General features: G+C 36.9%; 1 protein-coding gene across 1 annotated transcript; it reads left to right on the forward strand.

Annotated features, from left to right (window-relative positions):
* The first annotated feature begins 8397 nt into the window (after nt 1-8397).
* LOC128552210 (uncharacterized) lies at nt 8398-19000 on the forward strand. The gene is made up of 5 exons (XM_053533237.1): nt 8398-9450; nt 9773-9836; nt 10004-10421; nt 12693-12874; nt 17101-19000. Exons 1-5 carry the CDS (start codon nt 8402-8404, stop codon nt 18484-18486), a joined length of 3099 nt encoding a protein of 1032 aa, XP_053389212.1. The 5' UTR covers nt 8398-8401; the 3' UTR covers nt 18487-19000.
* Nucleotides 19001-19273: the final 273 nt, after the last annotated feature.

Below are 19273 nucleotides of genomic sequence, written 5' to 3' on the forward strand. Positions count from 1 at the left end.
AATTCGATGGGGCCATAATTCGAAACTGCTCCCCTGCCACCTTAATAGACGCAACGTCCGTGTTATAAACATAATTATATTGGTTACACATTTGAAAGCTGACTCGTTCCTACACATTAACGTGAGACACTTCCTTATTCAGGTAAGCGGCTAGATTGTTTGACAATTGATTATATTTTAAATCTACTATCTTTGGTTTAATTATATTCTTTGTTGATTATGAAAATGAGGATGTCGTTTATAAAGGCTTGATTATTTGTGTTTTCACTACCACAGAAAAAAGCAATTCTGTTGTAACGGGATATGTGCATGTTAAGTTAGATTTTCACTGATGTATTTGGAATTTTTCTTACCTGGTTGCTCGATCAAGGTAGAATAAATTTGCATTGGATGTACCTTTACGTATTTATCGATTAGTGATTATACAATGTGGCACATTTCAGAAAATACATCTGCCTATATTTTATGTAGGCCACGTAAATTTCGGAAAATGTTAAGTAGTCAGTTGCACTGCGCATGTCGGTAACCAGGTTCATGTATTCATTCAGTTTTAATGGAAAGCCGGGTAAGTATGTCATTTACGTGTAATGACTAATGCAGGTAAAGCTTGGATAAAGAGAATGTAAGGTAACTGACTTTATCTGCCAAGTTAGAGAAAAGTTTATCGGAGACGATAAACTTAAGGTAATGGACCCGTAATAGTAATACCATAAACCTACTTTGACTATTTTTTCAGGAGGGCGTAGGTTCAAGCCACATTAGGACCAAACTTGTTCTCTTTATTATTTTTCTAGACTAAGTTTTACTGTTTTTGCAAGACTTATCATTGATTTAATGTACAAAAACCCGCAATTTTTGATTTGATAAGTCATTTCTTGTTGTTTAAAGTGAATTTTACCTCTAATAAGGAAGGGTGCGGGGATAGACATCTTTAAAAATACTTAGTTACATGCGGTAAAAGTTCTTTATTTTGCCTTTACTCTTAAGTTTACATATTGTGGAAGAAATGTTGCAGATTTTACTTCTGCCCTATGGTTTTTTTTTATTGTACAGGGCAAAATTTAAAACAGCCTCACATGACTCGGTCATACTTTTTCAGTGTTGGAGCTAAATATCTGTTCGATTTAATCCTTTTACTTGAGGCTCCCCAGAAAAAATGTAACCGACGGTTTAATTTTGTGTTTTACTCTGAGGTTTCGTTTACAAAAATTATTGGAATAATATATTTCCTGCAATCGTTTTGTACAGTGGTTATCACTTTGAAATATGAGCTTGAAGTAATATCATGAATTATACAAAGTAAAAAACAAAACAAAAAAAGCTGTATCAAGTTAATGCAAATTTTTTAACATTGCTATTACGGGTCGACTACCTTCTGTTTATCCTACAGTGAATAAAATCTGTTTTTAAAATATATTTGTTTCAAAAAATGTTTCTCGATACAAATGATTTGTACAGATTATGTTAATTTCTGCACCCTTGCTTAATTTTCTTGCAGTAGAACATTATTTGTTACCTCTAAAGTTTTTCGTTTGTGTATTTTGAATTATATATATATAGGTGCTAAAGCTACAGTCACACATACGGATATGTCCGTGCGTTGAGGTACGGTGCGGATGGGATTTGTCTGTGGGGGGTTAAAGCTACAGTCACACATACGGATATGTCCGTGCGTTGAGGTACGGTGCGGATAAGATTAGTCTGTGGGTGTATAACTACGAAGCAGTACGTCTTACTACGGGAAAAATGGCGAGAAACAGGAAACAAACAAAACAATACAGGACGCGAATAAGTACGGATAGGTACGAGGTACTACGTTGAATTACGTTTTACTGCGCCTTGCAACTTGCCCAGCGCACGGACGGGTCTGCGGTAAACTACGTTGAACTACGCTTAAGTACGAACAGCCTCGGATAACTACGTTCGGCTACGGCGAGGTACGTATCAGCACGGATAACTACGTTTAAGTACGTTTATTTACGGATGAATAAGTTTCAGCCAAGTTGGACTAAAGTCACGCTCAAATGGCTACGGTTCGCTCAAATTTTTGTGCATGTTCAAAGTTGGAGAAACTTGCAAGTTTGGAATAAGTTTTGAATACGTTTTGACCACGTTTTTGTACGGATTAGTACGAAAAAAATGGTGAGAAACAGGGAACAAACAAAACAATACAGGACGCGAATAAGTACGGATAGGTACGGGGTACTACGTTGAAATACGTTTCACTTCGTCTGGCAACTTGCCCAGCGCTTGGACGGGTCTGCGGTGAATAACGTTGAACTACGCTTAAGAACGGGCAGCCTCGGATAACTAGTTCAGCTACGGCAAAGTACGTTTCAGTACGGATAACTACGTTTTAGCACGTTTAACTACGGATGAATAAGTTTCAACCAAGTTGGACTAAAGTAACGCTCAAATGGCTACGGATCGCTCAAACGTTTGTGCATGTTCAAAAGTTGGATAAACTTGCAAGTTTGGGATGAGTCTTGAATACGTCTTGACCAAGTGTTGGTACGGATTGATACGGATTACTAATTTGAGGTACGGCTCAGGTACGGATCGATACGGATTACTACGTTTCTATCCGTGGCTAGACGTGGCTATCCGCGCCGTATGTGTGACTGGGGTATAAGGGGCTGACCGTTTGAACTTTTTACGTAGAGCTGAGAAATTTCTATAGAAGGAAGTCAGAAGTTTTGTTTTCAGAACTTGAAAGCCAGAATTATTTTCTCGGAGTAAACTAAAGATAATTTCTTTATTTTAAGCTCACCTTTCACGTAGTGACAAGTGAGCTTTAGTGATCCACAGTTGGTAAACGTTAAAATGTGTTACGCGACATCCGGTGCTGGTGTTGCGCATCAAAATATACAATGTCAGGTAGGTGGGTTTTGTTTTTGTACATAATTACACATTTAAGAGCGTTTTCGCAAAATTCAAAATGCTATTCGACACAAAAATGAATAATGATCATAATTATGTGAGAATCATCAGATTATTAATTTAAGAATCAGCCCTGTTATCACGAAAAATATGCTGGCTCGAACTGTCAAAAAGTATGGAATCATGAAAAAGGCAAATTTTCTAACTCTTGTGCCTTTTTTCTAGAAATGTGATACTAATGATCAAACAGGTATCAAACAGTCATGAATATTACATGTACATGTACTTGAATAAAATGTTGTTTTGGGGAAAAAGATTGACAAAAAATAATCGGGAATGGGAATGGGGTTGCACTCCGGGAATGGAGTTGCTCGTTTATATTACATAATGAGTATACATCCCAATTGTTTTTTTACGATGTCCTTGTTTCCTTCTAATGTTATTTTTCATTTATTTAGTTTTGGTAAGAAAACTGTTTTGTAGTCAATGTGTACAGTTTACGGTCAACGGTAGGCTGAAACCAAACATAAAGACCATCCATTGGAATGTTTGCAAAAAAGATACAATTAACTCAGACACTAAGTATTTGCTGTTCATATTGAGGTTAAAACAAATGTAACATTTTCTACAAGGATTTTGACTTTACATCGACATTAGAGCTGGCTTTTTGGGTTTAGCGCGTTTCAGTTGAGTTTGAGGGGGCACTTAACCTAGCCAGAGATTCGGTACCCGTAGTAACCTGTTTTCCGTATGTGTCAACTTCTCCGCATGAATCAGATTCGGAGGACAAATTGTTTCAAACTCGAAATATTTTTACGTGCGACCTGTGCAGCGACATTTCAGCAGGTAGACATCTTAAAACTTCGAGTTTTGTCAATGCTAGTCCAGAATTGCAGACGTTGCACATTTGTTTGTCTGCTAATTGCCATGTAATTATGCAAATAATATAGACAATGATAATAGCGCGGTTTAAAATATAGTACTTATACGTGTTTTCCTCATGATTATTTTTCCATTATAATTACACTACCATTTCTAAGGTCCACTGTACCATTGGTACGTACAATGATACAATGCATGTGTTTCTTTATCTCCGATGGAATACAAACCATGGTCTCATTTTTCTTGAAATAAATCAGGCAGTTATTTCCATTGAAACGATACAGTTTTAAGTACATATAGGCCCAAACTTGTTGTGACAGAAAAGTTTGACATTATGGTGTATACGAGCAACTGCATTCCGGCGGCGCAACACCATTCCCGATGATCTTTTGTCAAGTATGTCCTCGTAAGCAGGATTTAAAGCAAATAAATGTGATATTTGCTACTTTATTACAATAAGTTTATCATTAGAAGTGTCAGTTGTCCTTAGATTAGGAATATGAGGTCAGAAACTGCCTTTTTTGTTGATTTCATACTTTTTCATGGTTCGTGTCACCAGAGATTTTGTGATAATAGAGCCGAATAATAAATTACAAACAAGATAATTTACATATATGATGTATTATCATATTTGTGTCGGATAGCATTTTACTTTTTTCGAGAAAATTTATAATTGTCTCATACTGAGCAAAATTATAACTTCACATGCCTCAATTTCGTCTTTTTACGCGCAACACCAGCACCGGACGTCGAGCAACCCATTAAGCGTACTCCCAGCTTTGGATTGCGCGTTTACCACTCGTGTGATCGCCATTCGTCCGTCGTTCCGTCGTCAATCGTCTGTCTACAATTTCTTGTGGACACGATAGATACCCCATTTTGCAATCAACTTTAATCAAACATGCACACAAGTTGCATTGGTTCTTTCGAAAACTGGCCAGATCCCATCATGGCTTCCAGAGTTTTGGCCCCTTAAAAGGCCAAAATTTGCTGTTTAAGTTTGTGAACCCGATAGAGACCATATTTTGCAATCAATTTTAACCAAAATTGCACACAAATATCTCGGTTCTTTTTTTAAAACTGGTCCATTCCTGTCATGGGTTCCAGAGTTATGGCCCCTTAAATGGCCAAAATTTGCTATTTTGGCCTTTGCAGTCATATAGAGACTTCATTTATGGTTTGATTTGTTACACATTTGCAAAATATATTTAACAACAATAGATCTTGGATGCCAAGGTGATTCCGTCAGATCCAATTATAGGTACCGGAGATACGGCGACTGATTGACCCCTGAAAGAGCCAAAATTTGTTACTTTTTACCTTGTAAACGCGATAAAAGTGACACTTTACATTCGGTTTTAACAACACCTACATTCAACTTAATTCACAATAAGATCTCAGTTCCTTTCGAAAACCGGCTAGATTCCATCATAGGTTCTAGAGTTACTGCCCTGAAAGGGGCAAAATGTTCTATTGTCGCACTTCCAGCCATTCAGAGGTTTCATTTCACAGAATGTTTATCTTGATGATCTCTAGGTCGAGATTTAAACTGGGTCATTTGGGGTCAAAAACTAGGTCACCTGGTCAAATCAAAGAAAAAGCTTGTTAACACTCTAGAGATAGTACCTACATTTTTCGAAACAAGTTATGTTGTTAAAAAGCTTTGAAATGCAGGCAAACGTCCATATATTTTTCAAAAAAAAATTTACTATTTCATGTTGAAGAATATTTTGTGATCAAGGAAATGTAACTCTTCTTGGACATGTAGAGCAGAAAAATCAACGGATATAATTATCGGGTTTTTCTTTTTTTTTGGTGAATTACATTTTACATTCAACAGTGATCTGGATTGCTGAACAGTGATCCATTATACTGTTCGCTAAAATTATAGAACATCTGGAACAGTAAGATAGCCTTCGAATACATGCTGTAACAGAATGCATAAACGTATGTTCTGACCGGGACTCGATCCCAGGACCTCTCACACGCTACCACTTCGCTATAATATCAGTATCTATAGCTAGTCAATGTAAGTGCACCCTTATTCTCAATCTGACTAAAGTACTTGATCTTCTAAACGAAGATCCGAGAATGACCCATTCACATTCGTCTTCTGTATATATTATTTTGAATTTTACAGTATTGCTATTTTTATTTTCGCAAATTTATTTTTATTTGAACCAATCAGACGACTTGTTCGAAAGTCAAAGAGTAAGAAAACTGTGCAGTCAGACCGGGCCTCGAACCTGGGACCCCTCGCTAACCGGCTATCTGACACTTTACGTCATAAGAACTGTAAATATGAAAAACCCAGGCTGTATATAGATTTTTATTCTTACAAAATGTTGTAAGTAAGCATTCGGGTTGGCTAGCGGAAGGGTTGTCAGAACGAGGCTATCAATAGCTCGTCTTCAGATCCTAAGCATAGCGTAATAGGAAATGTACTTTAGTCAGATTGCCCTTATTCTCTACCCGACAACATTACCTAAACTGGAATAATTTTTTAACAATAACGTGTTCGGAGTACTCAGGGTTATCGGCGTATCATACCTAAAAGATTCATGAGCAGCAAGGAGCAAAGCCAGCCCAAACTGGATGTTGATCGGGACATGATAGGGGCGAGGGGGGGGGGGGGGGGGGGGGGATTCGAGGTGCATGCTCTCACGCAAAAAAACGAACTGTAGAACAGCTCTGATGCATTTAAATGTATATTTGAAGATATACTTTCCCTACATTTGAAATGTTTTTGATATAATAATTATACCTGTCAGCACCATGAGCATACCATGGCCTTTGGACCTGAGTGGCTTATATGATGAAATTATGAAATTGCAATCAAAAATATGTGAAAAAGGTCACCAATATATTTGAATAATAATTGCTTTTCAGTAAAAGAAAGATGATGACGGTCTAAACCTAATACAAAGTACAAGCAGTCTAATGGAGAGAGCAGAAGCAAAATATCTTGTATAACTAGAAGACAGTGGGTCTGTTTTCTACTCTCTCCTGGACTTCAGCATAACATAATACTACTGATACCAGATTTGCGAGCGTTGTGAGCAGATTTAAAAAAAATGATCTGAGAGCTGAATTTTAGGCTTTAAAAAATGTATGCTTGCAGTGTTTATAAACAATGGTGCATTGGATGAACTCCTGACTCAGATAGTATATACACAGTATTACATATATGTACGTAAACTAGGTGTAGGAGGGTGGGGGACTACTCGAGGGGGAATCCCATCGTGCAATATTTTTGTTATTTTAAACTCTACATCCTGCATTCTGCTGAGTTTTAAGAGAAAGTTTCTGTCATTAACTGAAGTTTCACAAGATTAGTGTTTCACTAAAAAAAATTGTATTTTAAATGAACATTTTGTCATAAAGAGTTAAAATTATTAATATTGTTATAACATCTTTTGTCTATATATTTGAGAGCTATTCTTAATAAAATGGTCTTATTTGGTGGAAAAAAAATGTGGTATTATTTCTGTATGAGGGGGTACGGGGGTCCTCCCACGTGCAATTTGTGCATGCCATATCCTGAAATCTAACGGGATTTCAACACTGAAAGTTATGGTTGTCAATTACTTTAGGTTTAAGTTATATAATGTCAACAAAACTTGGAAAAAAGGTATTTTAAATATGAGTCTTTATTAGGATGCAAGACCCTTGTAGCAGATGGATTTGAATATTTCAACGGCCAAATGCTGAATTCTAGTGAGTTTTTGGATATAATCATCAGTATGGTCTTTAAGTAAGAAGGAAACATATTAAAATATATAATACTCAAAAATGTTATTCCCCCCCCCCCCCCCAAACCTATCAATGGGTTTTGATGAAACTTTACACGAATGATCTCTTGGTAGCCCTCCTTCAAAGTTGTTCCAGTGGTTACGGTTCATTAAACATATGGTCCTTTTTGGTTAAAAATAGGTTTTCAGCTATCAGACTTTAAAAATCTTTGGTATTTAGCATGGTTAAAAATGTTTGTGACATGTATAATAATATTATAATATAGGCTAACAAAAAAACTGTACTTGTACCATTATGTTATACAAACACACTTGGATCCTTTTACTCAGGTAGAGCGCTTTAAGGTCAACGACCCTCTTGTTTTGTAGAGCGCCCATCCTCCAGTCATCTTATATGACTATCTAGGGATACTTGAGGGCTACAAAGGTATATAATTTTAGCCAGGTTCTATACATCTACATATACTATGATAGTTAGTATCTCGGAATTTCGACTTAGTAACTCGAATGTTTGAGTCAGTATCTGGAAATTTCGAGTTAATAAATAAGATATACATGACATTACTGTTTTTCATACTCTAGAGACAGTAATGCGAATGAATAAGATTGCATAAAACTAGTTGTTACTTTTTCTTAATAATGTATACATACGAGTATTGTTTATAGTTACTAGGCTGAATTTCATTTTGTTTCCTTATTTTCGGACGATTGCAACCCCTTCCAAATTATACATACTTTTGCTCAATAGGTCCATTGCTAATTAGTCTATAGAATTATGGTATTTATTTTTGTATGAATAAAATATATATTTAGCAAAGTTTTCCAAGCTAGTTTATCCATTCTAACCAGCATAATTAGTTTATTTTTTTCATTTTAGGTAGATTCAGATGGAAGAAAATGAATATATAGCTACTTTTAAAGATTCCACGCATGAGTTTGAAAGTGATTCCTGTCCTGATGAAGCAGATACGCAATCAGTTGTAAGTGAAGATAACGACATTTTCCATGAATGCAAAAATCATGATCAATTGGACGTTCAGATGACAAGGAGATATGTCGATATTGCCGAAGATGACCCGCACTTACCAGGAATAGCAATAATGGAAGGTATGGAGAATATTCAAATCAGAGAAGAACAAAACAATGACGGTCTTGGAGCATGCTCAACGGCAACAGAAAGTTCTTTATCTTCTGATTTTAAGATAAAAAGTGAAGCAACATATCAATACTTGGAAAATACGAAAGAGACAAAAGCTACTGATTATCCTGGTAATGTCCGATATTGCGACCTATGTAAAGATAGCAACCTTTTCATACTTTCTTCTTCCTATTGCATCGCATGTGAAGAGTCGTATTGCTTTGATTGTACAAAGATCCATCGCTCCCAAAAGGCGACAAAAGCGCATGAAATGGGCCCTCCGGAAACGAGAGGATCGTTGTTTATGTGTGACACTTGTAGCAGTCTCGATACCAAGCATCCAGCATTAGCTAGTTGTAAAGAATGCGAAGAGCTATACTGTGATGCATGTTCTAGTGCACACAAACGACAGAAGGCCACAAAAGCACATTCCGTTTTAATCCATGTTGGTCTTCCTGAGAGAGGGACATGCGAGCCATGCAAAGAAAATGGATACGGTGACAAAACAGCGTCCCACCTTTGTATTGATTGTGATGAAGTCCAGTGCTATGACTGTTTCTTTGTCCATTCAAAACAGAAAGCTACAAAAGAGCACATCATCGTTTGTTCCATTGAAAACGACGGAAAATACTGCCGGTCCTGTTATAAAACAGGAAAACGGAATATGGCAGACATGTACTGTAGAGCATGTTCTCTAAATTTGTGTATTGTGTGTGCCCGTATACACAGACAGGATCAAACAACTCGAGATCATAAAGTACTTGATATACCAAACACACTAGCGGATGAATACAAAAGGTAAGAAGTGTTGCAATACAATTATAATGAGCTGAAAGTACTACTTACACCATATGGATATGAAACGATAATATTCAATTATTCTAACACATAAAATATTGCTCCTGAAAAGTTTGATATCTTTGAATTTCTATCGGATGGACTGACAGAAGTTACCGTTCCTTAAGTATTAAATATTAAAATTATCATAGAAACCAATTAATGTCCAGTTGAATTTATAATACTTCATCTTTTTCAAATCACTTTGCATGGTTGGTTGAGCTGTTTAGATTGATATCAGCCATCTAACAAAAAAACGATTATGCTATTATCTGTATTTCAGGACGAAAAAGAAAGACAAATCAGCAGATCAGAAACTTGATAGCAAGAGTTATGAAGAAGATATGGTAAGTGTTTGCCTACACGTTTATTAAATTAAATGTAACACACTAAATCTCATCAAGTTAAACTTTGCCTTTTCGAAAGCAAATGCGCGGGTTGTATACGGCCTTTAATGGTGAGTATGCTTATGGTAATATATACATCCCAGATCAAAGCTTTTGATTTTTTACAGAAACCCGGCGTGCCTTGTGTAGTTGGTCATATCAAAGTAGATTCTGTTTGTCTCGCATGGGAACACCCAAAACAACACATAAAAGACAGCAGTTATCAACTACGCTATAAAGAAGCAGGTCCCGATGCTAAATGGACTCTCCATCCTGATGTTACTTCACAAGCCTCGATTACACTGAGCAATTTGAAGTCAAATGCAAAATATGTTTTCCAAGTTCGTATGGTATGTGACGAAAAAGAAGGGCCATATAGTGATGCCAGCGTCTATGTCGAAACTATACAGTCTGCCGCTGCTCGACTGATGGATTTTATGTACAATGTTGAGAGAATTGATGTAGAAATGCCTTTGAAGAAAGTTCCTCTGCAAGAAAACAAAACAGCACGAGACGTAAAGGGCAAAACAAGAAAACTGACCATCGGTAAGCTAAATTTACGTATTAGTAAAACTAGTAAATTTGTATGTAAATATAAAGAAACTCCTTATAGTGTCCCTCATACAGTGCTATTTCGATTATGCAGCTATAGTTTTACTAAAGAGTTAAAACAGGAGTTGCTCCTGCCTACAATAGGAGAGCATTTAATACATATTAGTGCAGATCATAAAACCCCACAAGATTTAGTGTAAAAGTTTATACAGTTTTGAACAACATACAGTAATTGTTTTGGTAAAGATAGTACCTTTTTTCAAAACATAGGTATGATGTTAAAAAATTTTGAAATGCAGGCAAACATCCATATATTTCTCAAAAATGCATTTTTACTATATTTTAGCCAGAAGTGTATAGTTACGAGCATATTAAAGAAACTTTTGTGATCAAGGAAATGCAATTCAATGTGGATATGTAGAGTAGAAACATCAAATTATATATTGAACTTTGTTCTTTGGGCGTATTCCATTTTACAACCAACTGTGATCTGGATTGCTAAACAATGATCCATTATTCTGTTCGCTAAAATGTAGAACATCTAGTACTTTCAAATAACCTTCGACTACATGCTGTAACAGAATGCAAAAGCTTAAGTCCTGACCGGGACTCGATCCCAGGACCTCTCACACGCAAGGCAGACGCTCTACCACTCCGCTATAATAGCAGTATCTATATCTAATAAGTGCAAACTTATTCTCTACCCGACAACATTACGTGAACGGGAATAATTTTGTAACAGTTACGTGTTCGGAATACTCCGGATTATCGGCGTATCGACTTTGACAGCTAACGGCAATTTTCGTGTAAAGAAAAAATGTTATCTAATTTTGCCAACATTTTTAATCTGTCAAAATTGTCCAGATTTCTCTGACGCGATTTTCAGAGTATGAACTTACTAACGGATAGACTAAGTACCAGTGAAATATAACGTACACTGATTCTTTTATAATTGCCCTTTAGCAGCAGGCGAACGGCAAAGACATCAATCTTTGTTCAAATTCAAGCAATAACTTTAAAAGTTTCGAGAGGATTTCAATCGATTTCAAAATACACATTTCTGTTTCACGTGAAGTCATTAGTATTTGCTGTCTAGTCAGTATTATGACTAAGATTGACTGTCATTCATTCTTTCCAATGTTTCTTAGACACCGATCCATTGTTTACATTTTACTAGTTGCCGGTGCATTACATTTATAAAAATCGAAGAGCCCTGGTACGGTATCTAAACCGTTTTGCTATTCCAAAAGTGTTATTTTTTTGTAAAATTTATTTTGTCATATAATGGTTGTAATCTATGGAACAGCTCGCCACAAACTATAAGGGATGCAACAGAAATTTCAACATTTAAGTCAAAGGTCAAAGAACACCTGATTAGTATTATCTGAATCTTTAATTGTTTTTATCATTTTACACTTTCCCGTGCGAATTTATTTTGATAGATTTATTCTAAGCCAGTCATTATTTGTCAGATATTTCATGGTATGATTATACCATAGTAAGTTTTACATTTTATATTCAAGTATTGCATAAGGTAAAGTACTGCGCGCTTGGATTGCGCGAGCAGCGCATTTGTAGCCTTATTTTACCAGATAATAGCAGTATTAGTTATATAGATACTATATAATATTTAAGTTTTTATCTATCTGTTGTGATCATGTTAGAGCGCTCGCTTCGAGTGCGGGAGTTCGTGGGTTCGATCCTCGGCCACGTCATACCAAAGACGTAAAAAGTGGAACTAGTATTTTCCTCGCTTTGCGCTCAGCATTAAGAGAATAGTGCTAGGACTGGTCAGCCCAGTGGCAGTATACTGTGACTAGGTAGGGTTTCATGTCAGGTGTCTAAGGCGTGATATTCCAGTGAGGCAGCAATAAATAGTTGGGCATTGTTCTCACTTCAAGTAGACACCGTCGTTTATATGACTGAAAACTTGTTGAAAAAAATCGAACACACGTACACCCCCCCCCCCCCCCCCCCCCACACACACACACACACACGTACATATGCATACATATATACACGCAAACACCTATCTGTTTCTTTTGTCTCTGTGTGTATGTATGTGTATGTGTGTGTATGTGCGCGCGCGCGTGTCATTGCTTGTGTGTGTATGTGCTTGCGTGCGCGTCCTTGCCCTGACCTGGTCGTCAAAGAGGTAAGACATTCAATCCTTATATCTAAATAGGGGTTGAGTCAGGGCTTTGATTTAAAAAGGCATTAAGTATTTCGTAAGTCTAAAACTGTATGATTTCCGTTTCACAACAGGTGAGGATAAAAAGACTAACTCAAAAGAAAGGACAATTATGCTTGTTGGAGCCACAGGAGCGGGAAAGAGTACATTAGTCGACGGAATGATAAACTATATACTTGGAGTTAATTGGAGTGACCCTTATAGACTTACTCTTGTTGATCTGGAGAAAGAGGAAATGAATAGAGATGTAAACCAGGTATTATTGCTTTTAAACTTTATTTTACTAACTTCTTATCAGGAAGTCAATTATACAAAAGTAGCTTTCAAATATCGGTGTAGCCGAACTTTATTGTGAAAACAAGACAGACTTTCGTGTTGTTCACCCTGTCAACGGAATATTATAAATATTTGGCTTCATATGGTACAGACAAATGATTTGACAACGACCGATTTCTGATTCATAATTGAAGGAACTCTACCTTGAGACTTAATAGGGTGATAGCATGTGGTAGGTAGATGACCCCCGCTGTTTAGGGTATCAGTTGGTCAAGGTTTAGTAACCTTGCGGCTCAAATTTTCACCAAATTTAAAACAGTTGAACGCTTATACCTGTAATTATACCCCCATCACACATGTTTAGGGGGAGCTATATATGAGTCAGTTTTGTCGCGTCGCGTCGCGTCCCGTCCCGAAATCTATTATCTCAGTTATTGATCGCGGCCGATGAGGCCGCGATCATATTGAATAGGACAAGTATATGCGCGCTGGGGAAAATATTTCATGATGGACCTGTGAATTCTTTACTTGTGGGTAAAACAGGTCTCATAAGCGTAAATACGACTAGCTTCTACTGATTATAAAACATACCGTACGATTTGTTGTGAATTAACTGTTGTTGTACTTTTTGTAGTTCAACCGCCACCCTTGTTTAAGAGCAACATTTAAAAAACACGTTTTTTTTCATCCTCAAGTAATAAGTAAGTAGACTCGCCCAGTTTAATCAATCTAGACGCATAATCTAACTCTATACATAGAGCGCCTACTTCACCCGATTTACATTCGGAACATTTTTATCTAAAAGAAACTAAGAATTTTACCTTCAAGAAAGCTTGATTTTATCACTTTCCCAAATTTAACAGGTTAGTCCATAAAACTGTCCCAGAATGCAAAAAATGAAGTGCTAAATTTCAAAATTTCCAGGCGGGGGGGGGGGGCAGGGGATCGGACCCCCTCTGAGAAAATTGGCTGTGTCCGTGCATGGTCACTATACCTGTCCAGTACTGGACATTATGGTAAACGCTTCTTTCCTGCACAAATGACAATTTCGCAACTTCTGTCCGGTTTGTACAAATTTCTGGCCGCGATAAACCATTTGACTTGTTACTAAATGGATTTGATTCAAACTTAAAATAGATGTTCCACCTTATCACCCACATCATGTGACAGAAGGTGCATAAATCTGACACTAATTTTCCATGAATTATGTCCCCTTTTACATTGAATTTAAGGTTAATGTTGATGCATTTTCACTATATCTGAGTTATAACTAGATGGATTTGATTCAAACTTAAAATAGATTTTCCACCTTATCACCCACATCATGTGACACAAGGTGCATATCTTTGAAACTAATTTTTCATGAATTATGCCCCCTTTCACTTAGAATTTAAGGTTAATTTTGATGCATTTTCACTATATCTCAATTATTACTAAATGGATTTGATTCAAACTTAAAATAGATGTTCAACCTTATCACTCACATCATGTGACACAAGGTGCATTACTTTGACACCAATTTTGTTCATGAATTATGCCCCCTTTTACTTAGAATTTAAGGTTAATTTTGATGCATTTTCACTATATATATCATTCTGATTCGCTTAGAGCCAAAGGGCCAAAGGGAAGTAACCTTTTTATACGCCCGTTTGAAAAACGGGACGTATTATGGGAACGCCCCTGGCGGGCGGATGGGCGGACGGGCGGGCGGGCGGCGTCCACAGACTTTGTCCGGAGCATATCTTCTACATTCACGGAGGGATTTTGATGAAACTTGGCACAGTTGTTCACCATCATGAGACAGAGTGTCATGCGCAAGAACCAGGTCCCTAGGTCTTAGGTCAAGGTCACACTTAGAGGTTAAAGGTCAAATTCAAGAATGACTTTGTCCGGAGCATATCTTCTACATGCATGGAGGGATTTTGATGAAACTTGGCACAGTTGTTCACCATCATGAAACGGTGTGTCATGCGCAAGAACCAGGTCCCTAGGTCTAAGGTCAAGGTCACAGAGGTCAAATGATACAAGAATGAAAACTTTGTCCGGATCATTTCTTCTTCATGCATAGAGGGATTTTGATATAACTTGTCACAAATGTTCACCATTATGAGGCGGAGTGTCATGCGCAAGAACCAGGTCCCTAGGTCTAAGGTCAAGGTCACACTTAGAGGTCAAGAATACAAGAATGAAAACTTTGTCCGGAGCATTCTTTCTTCATGCATAGAGGGATTTTGATATAACTTGTCATAAATGTTCACCACCATGAGGCGGAGTGTCATGCGCAAGAACCAGGTCCCTAGGTCTAAGGTCAAGGTCACACTTAGAGGTCAAAGGATACAAGAATGAAAACCTTGTCCGGAGCATTTCTTCTTTATGCATAGAGGGATTTTGATATAACTTGGCACAAATGTTCACCACCACGAGACGAAGTGTCATGCGCAAGAACCAGGTCCCTAGGTCTAAGGTCAAGGTCACATTTAGAGGCCAAAGGTCAGATACAAGAATGACTTTGTCCGAAGCATTTCTTCTTCATGCATGGAGGGATTTTGATGTAACTTGGCACAATTATACATTTGTACATCATCATGAGAGGAAGTGTCATGCACAGTTCCTTTCTTTAGAATTACTTCCCTTTGTTGTTAATATAAATAGCTTATATTGTAACTTCTTCATTACTAGTCGTAGGGAAAAAATCGAGACCACTTTTCTGTAGTACAACATGCATGCTACATCTAATTGTGAGGTGTATTTTGGCCAATCTCTACCTGGTAAAGATTTTTGTGTGGACTTACAATTTTTTTGGGGATTTTTTTTTTTTTTTTTTTTTTTTTAAGATTAACTTCCCTTAGTTGTTACTATAAATAACTTATATTGTAACTTTTTTATAATTGACCATAGGGAAAAACCAAGACCACTTTTCTGTGGTACAACATAGATGTTACTTTCAAATTTTAGGTGTATTTTAAGGTCTCTCTACCTGGTAAGGAATTTATTTTTTTTGTGGAAAACAAAAGACTTACAATGATTACTAAACAACCACAAAATTAAAATTCATTTGCAATACAGCAGCTAGAGTAAAGAAATTTGCTGTGACGGGCGTATATTGTGACATTCTGGCACTCTTGTTAACTTTTATACTGAGTTACTTCCCCTTAAATTCCAAGAAATTCTATTTTTAGATTTCAATATTTTAGGTCTTTTTCTAACTTTTTTATTATTAGTCCTTTGTAAAAAGTAAATACATTTTCTGTTGTCGGTAAGGTCTTTTTTGTATTCATTTTTAGTGTATCTCTAATGTTAGAGATTTTTATATTTACCTCATCCCTCATCCTGGGCACATGTACTAGTATTACTTATATGTGCCGCGAAGCCCAGGATAAAGTACTCCAAAGTCCAGTAATTTTTTTTTAAGTAAAAAGTTTTTTTTACGTTTTATATTATTCTATGTATTTTTAAAATTTATTATGGTTGCCATTCTTCTGTTTGTTTATTGGTTGGTTTTGGGTTTAACGCCGTTTTTCAACAGTATTTCAGTCATGTAACGGCGGGCAGTTCACATAACCAGTGTTCCTGGATTCTGTACCAGTACTAACCTGTTCTACGCAAATAACTGCCAACTTACCCACATGAATTATCAGAAGTGGAGGACGAATGATTTCAGACACAATGTCTTTTATCAAATCGTCACGGAGAACATACGCCCAGCCCAGGGATCGAACTCGCGACCCCGCGAACTGTAGACCAACGCTCTCCCTACTGAGCTAAGCGGGCGGGCACCATTCTTCTGTGTCAAGACCGTATTGTGGGGGTATAAGTCACTCCTGTGACAGTTCAAGTTCTTTATGGTATGCTTGTCTATGACCTGTACATTTTGTTAGCAGGTCATGGTAATGGTTAGACCTATTACTACTGGAATTGGTTCTTATCAATAACTTGAGAACTAAAGTCTTTCAAAATTCATAGAATGATTGCCCGTGAATTATCATCATTTTGAGGTCAGTAAGTCAACGTGACAGCGACATTTAAGCTCAAAAGTATTTTTAGTAAATAATTGGAAAACGCCTAGGCCTACGGCTTTCAAACTTCATAGGATAATTACCTTAAATCAGTAAATCAAAGCATTTGTTTTTGAAAACAGTTTCTGATTATTTTGCAATAATATTCTTATGTTTCTAAGTTATCAAGTGCAGTTGTGTTACCTTTCAGGCTGTTTCACAGACACAGTGGATAACCTGCTATACTATTAATCCGTTGAGAGGTAGTCGTCTAGATTACACTTTGAACATAATAGATACACCAGGGTTTGGAGATACACGTGGAATCGAAAGGGACAAGGAAATAATTGAACAAATACGTAAACTGTTTTCCAACGAAGGAGATACTGGTATTGTTTTCATTGATGCCGTTTGCTTTCTTATAAAAGCACCCGATGCAAGGTTAACCCCAACACAAATGTACATTTTCAGCGCAATCATGTCACTTTTCGGACAAGATATAGCGGATAATTTTTGCATGCTTGTGACATTTGCAGACGGTAAACGACCACCAGTACTTTCGGCTTTAAAGGAAGCCAATTTGCCACACCAACAGTACTTTCCATTTAATAACTCTGGCCTCTTCGCAGAGAACGCAGATAAAAACGCATCTACGTTTTCTGCCATGTTCTGGGATATGGGATGTCAAAGCTTTAGAAAATTTTTCGAGAAACTTATAACACTGGACACTAAAAGCTTAAAGCAGACAAAAGATGTTCTGAAGCAAAGGGAACTTATAGAGTTAAGTATGGACAATCTTCTTCCCAAATTAGACTCTGGTCTTCATAAAGTAGAAGAGATACGTATTGAGATAAATGTATTGGAAGAAAACAAAACACAAATAGAGGAAAACAGTGATTTTGAATATACTGTTTCGGAAACTGAACAGAAACAAATAGATTTACCAGTAGGACAGCATGTTACAAACTGTCTAACGTGTCACGCAACATGCCATAAAAATTGTATGATACCAAATGACGAAGATAAAAGAGGTTGCGCAGCAATGGATGACGAAGGCTATTGCACTCAGTGTCAAATGAAATGTTTTTGGAACATTCATAGAAACACGCCATACATTTTCGATTACGTCACCGTTAAAAAACAGAAGACATACACAGAAAAGCTTGAAAAATATCGTCGTGCCCAAGATGAAAAAATGACCCGGCAAAAAGTAGTCGAAAGAATGCAGGAAGAGTTGCTTGCTCTTGAGCATGAAATCTTGGATCTAATGGCGAGAATTAATCTGTGCAATAATATCTTAAGAGAGATAGCACTACGGCCAGATCCCCTTAGTGTAGTTGAACATATTGATCTGCTAATAGAGACCGAGAGAATGGAGAAACGAACTGGCTTCCAAGCTCGAATTTCCTCTCTGCAGCAGTGTCGAAGAAGGGCGACTATAGGTGAAGATGTTGAAAGATTTACCACAAGCTTTACGAACACGAAAATATTCACTGCACAGGTGTCAACATCACAAAAGAATGGAAAAAACAACCAGAACAAGAAAAAAGGAAAAGCTGGCTTGTTTCAGTCGGTTGTCAATTATTTTCAAAACTGATTAATGCAGTATAGAAACAGTGCGAAAAACGACATTTACTGTATGCATACGCATAAACTTGAATGCCCTGACATGGGACAATCTGTACTACCATAATTGTATATATGAATCAATAGTCTCAATTTTGTGCCCATTGAATTTCTTCGTTTTTATCTGATTACTATTATCATATTAACACAGGTATTTTTGTCTCCTATGATGCCCTGTTAGGCATTTAGAACTATTTCTGTCCTGCATAATTTTAAACCTTCATTTAAAAATATTTCATATAGTTACTCAAGTAGTTTAGTAACATTTTTGGTAAAAAAGACATAAATGGGTTTTGTAGCAGCCTGCCTGTACTGGCTAATTTACTTTCTATTTTCGCCTCCTAAGCGTCTCATTTTCACTGACTGATTTGATACAAGGTAAAACAATTTTACCTATAGCAATAATTCTTGCAATATTTAGACATTTTGGTAAGGTTTGCTGAACTTATCCCGTGTTAGTTTTTGACCCTATATTAGCTTAGGTCTGAAATACATAACTTATTTTCATTCAGGTGTTTATATATACCTTTTATATTGATAATATTACAATGTATGCTATGATACTATGTAATTCTTTACATTTTAGCTCAGCTTAGCACAAAGTGCTCGGGATGAGCTATTGTGATCCCTCACCGTCCGGCGTTCGTCCGTACGTCGTCCGTCTGTCCACTTTTCCTTCAAACAACATCTCCTCCTAAACCACCAGGTCAATTGTGATAACACTTCCCAGGGATGTTCCCTGGGTGGTTATTTTTAAA

Source organism: Mercenaria mercenaria, unplaced genomic scaffold (assembly GCF_021730395.1).
Source record: "Mercenaria mercenaria strain notata unplaced genomic scaffold, MADL_Memer_1 contig_2158, whole genome shotgun sequence".
Lineage (NCBI taxonomy): Eukaryota > Metazoa > Mollusca > Bivalvia > Venerida > Veneridae > Mercenaria > Mercenaria mercenaria.

Excerpts from the sequence above, each read along its gene's own strand:
- LOC128552210 (XM_053533237.1), top strand. The coding sequence starts at position 8,402 with ATGGAAGAAAATGAATATATAGCTACTTTTAAAGATTCCACGCATGAG. Across the intron at positions 9,451-9,772 it reads CTAGCGGATGAATACAAAAG|GACGAAAAAGAAAGACAAAT; the intron begins GTAAGAAGTGTT and ends TCTGTATTTCAG. Across the intron at positions 9,837-10,003 it reads AGAGTTATGAAGAAGATATG|AAACCCGGCGTGCCTTGTGT; the intron begins GTAAGTGTTTGC and ends GATTTTTTACAG.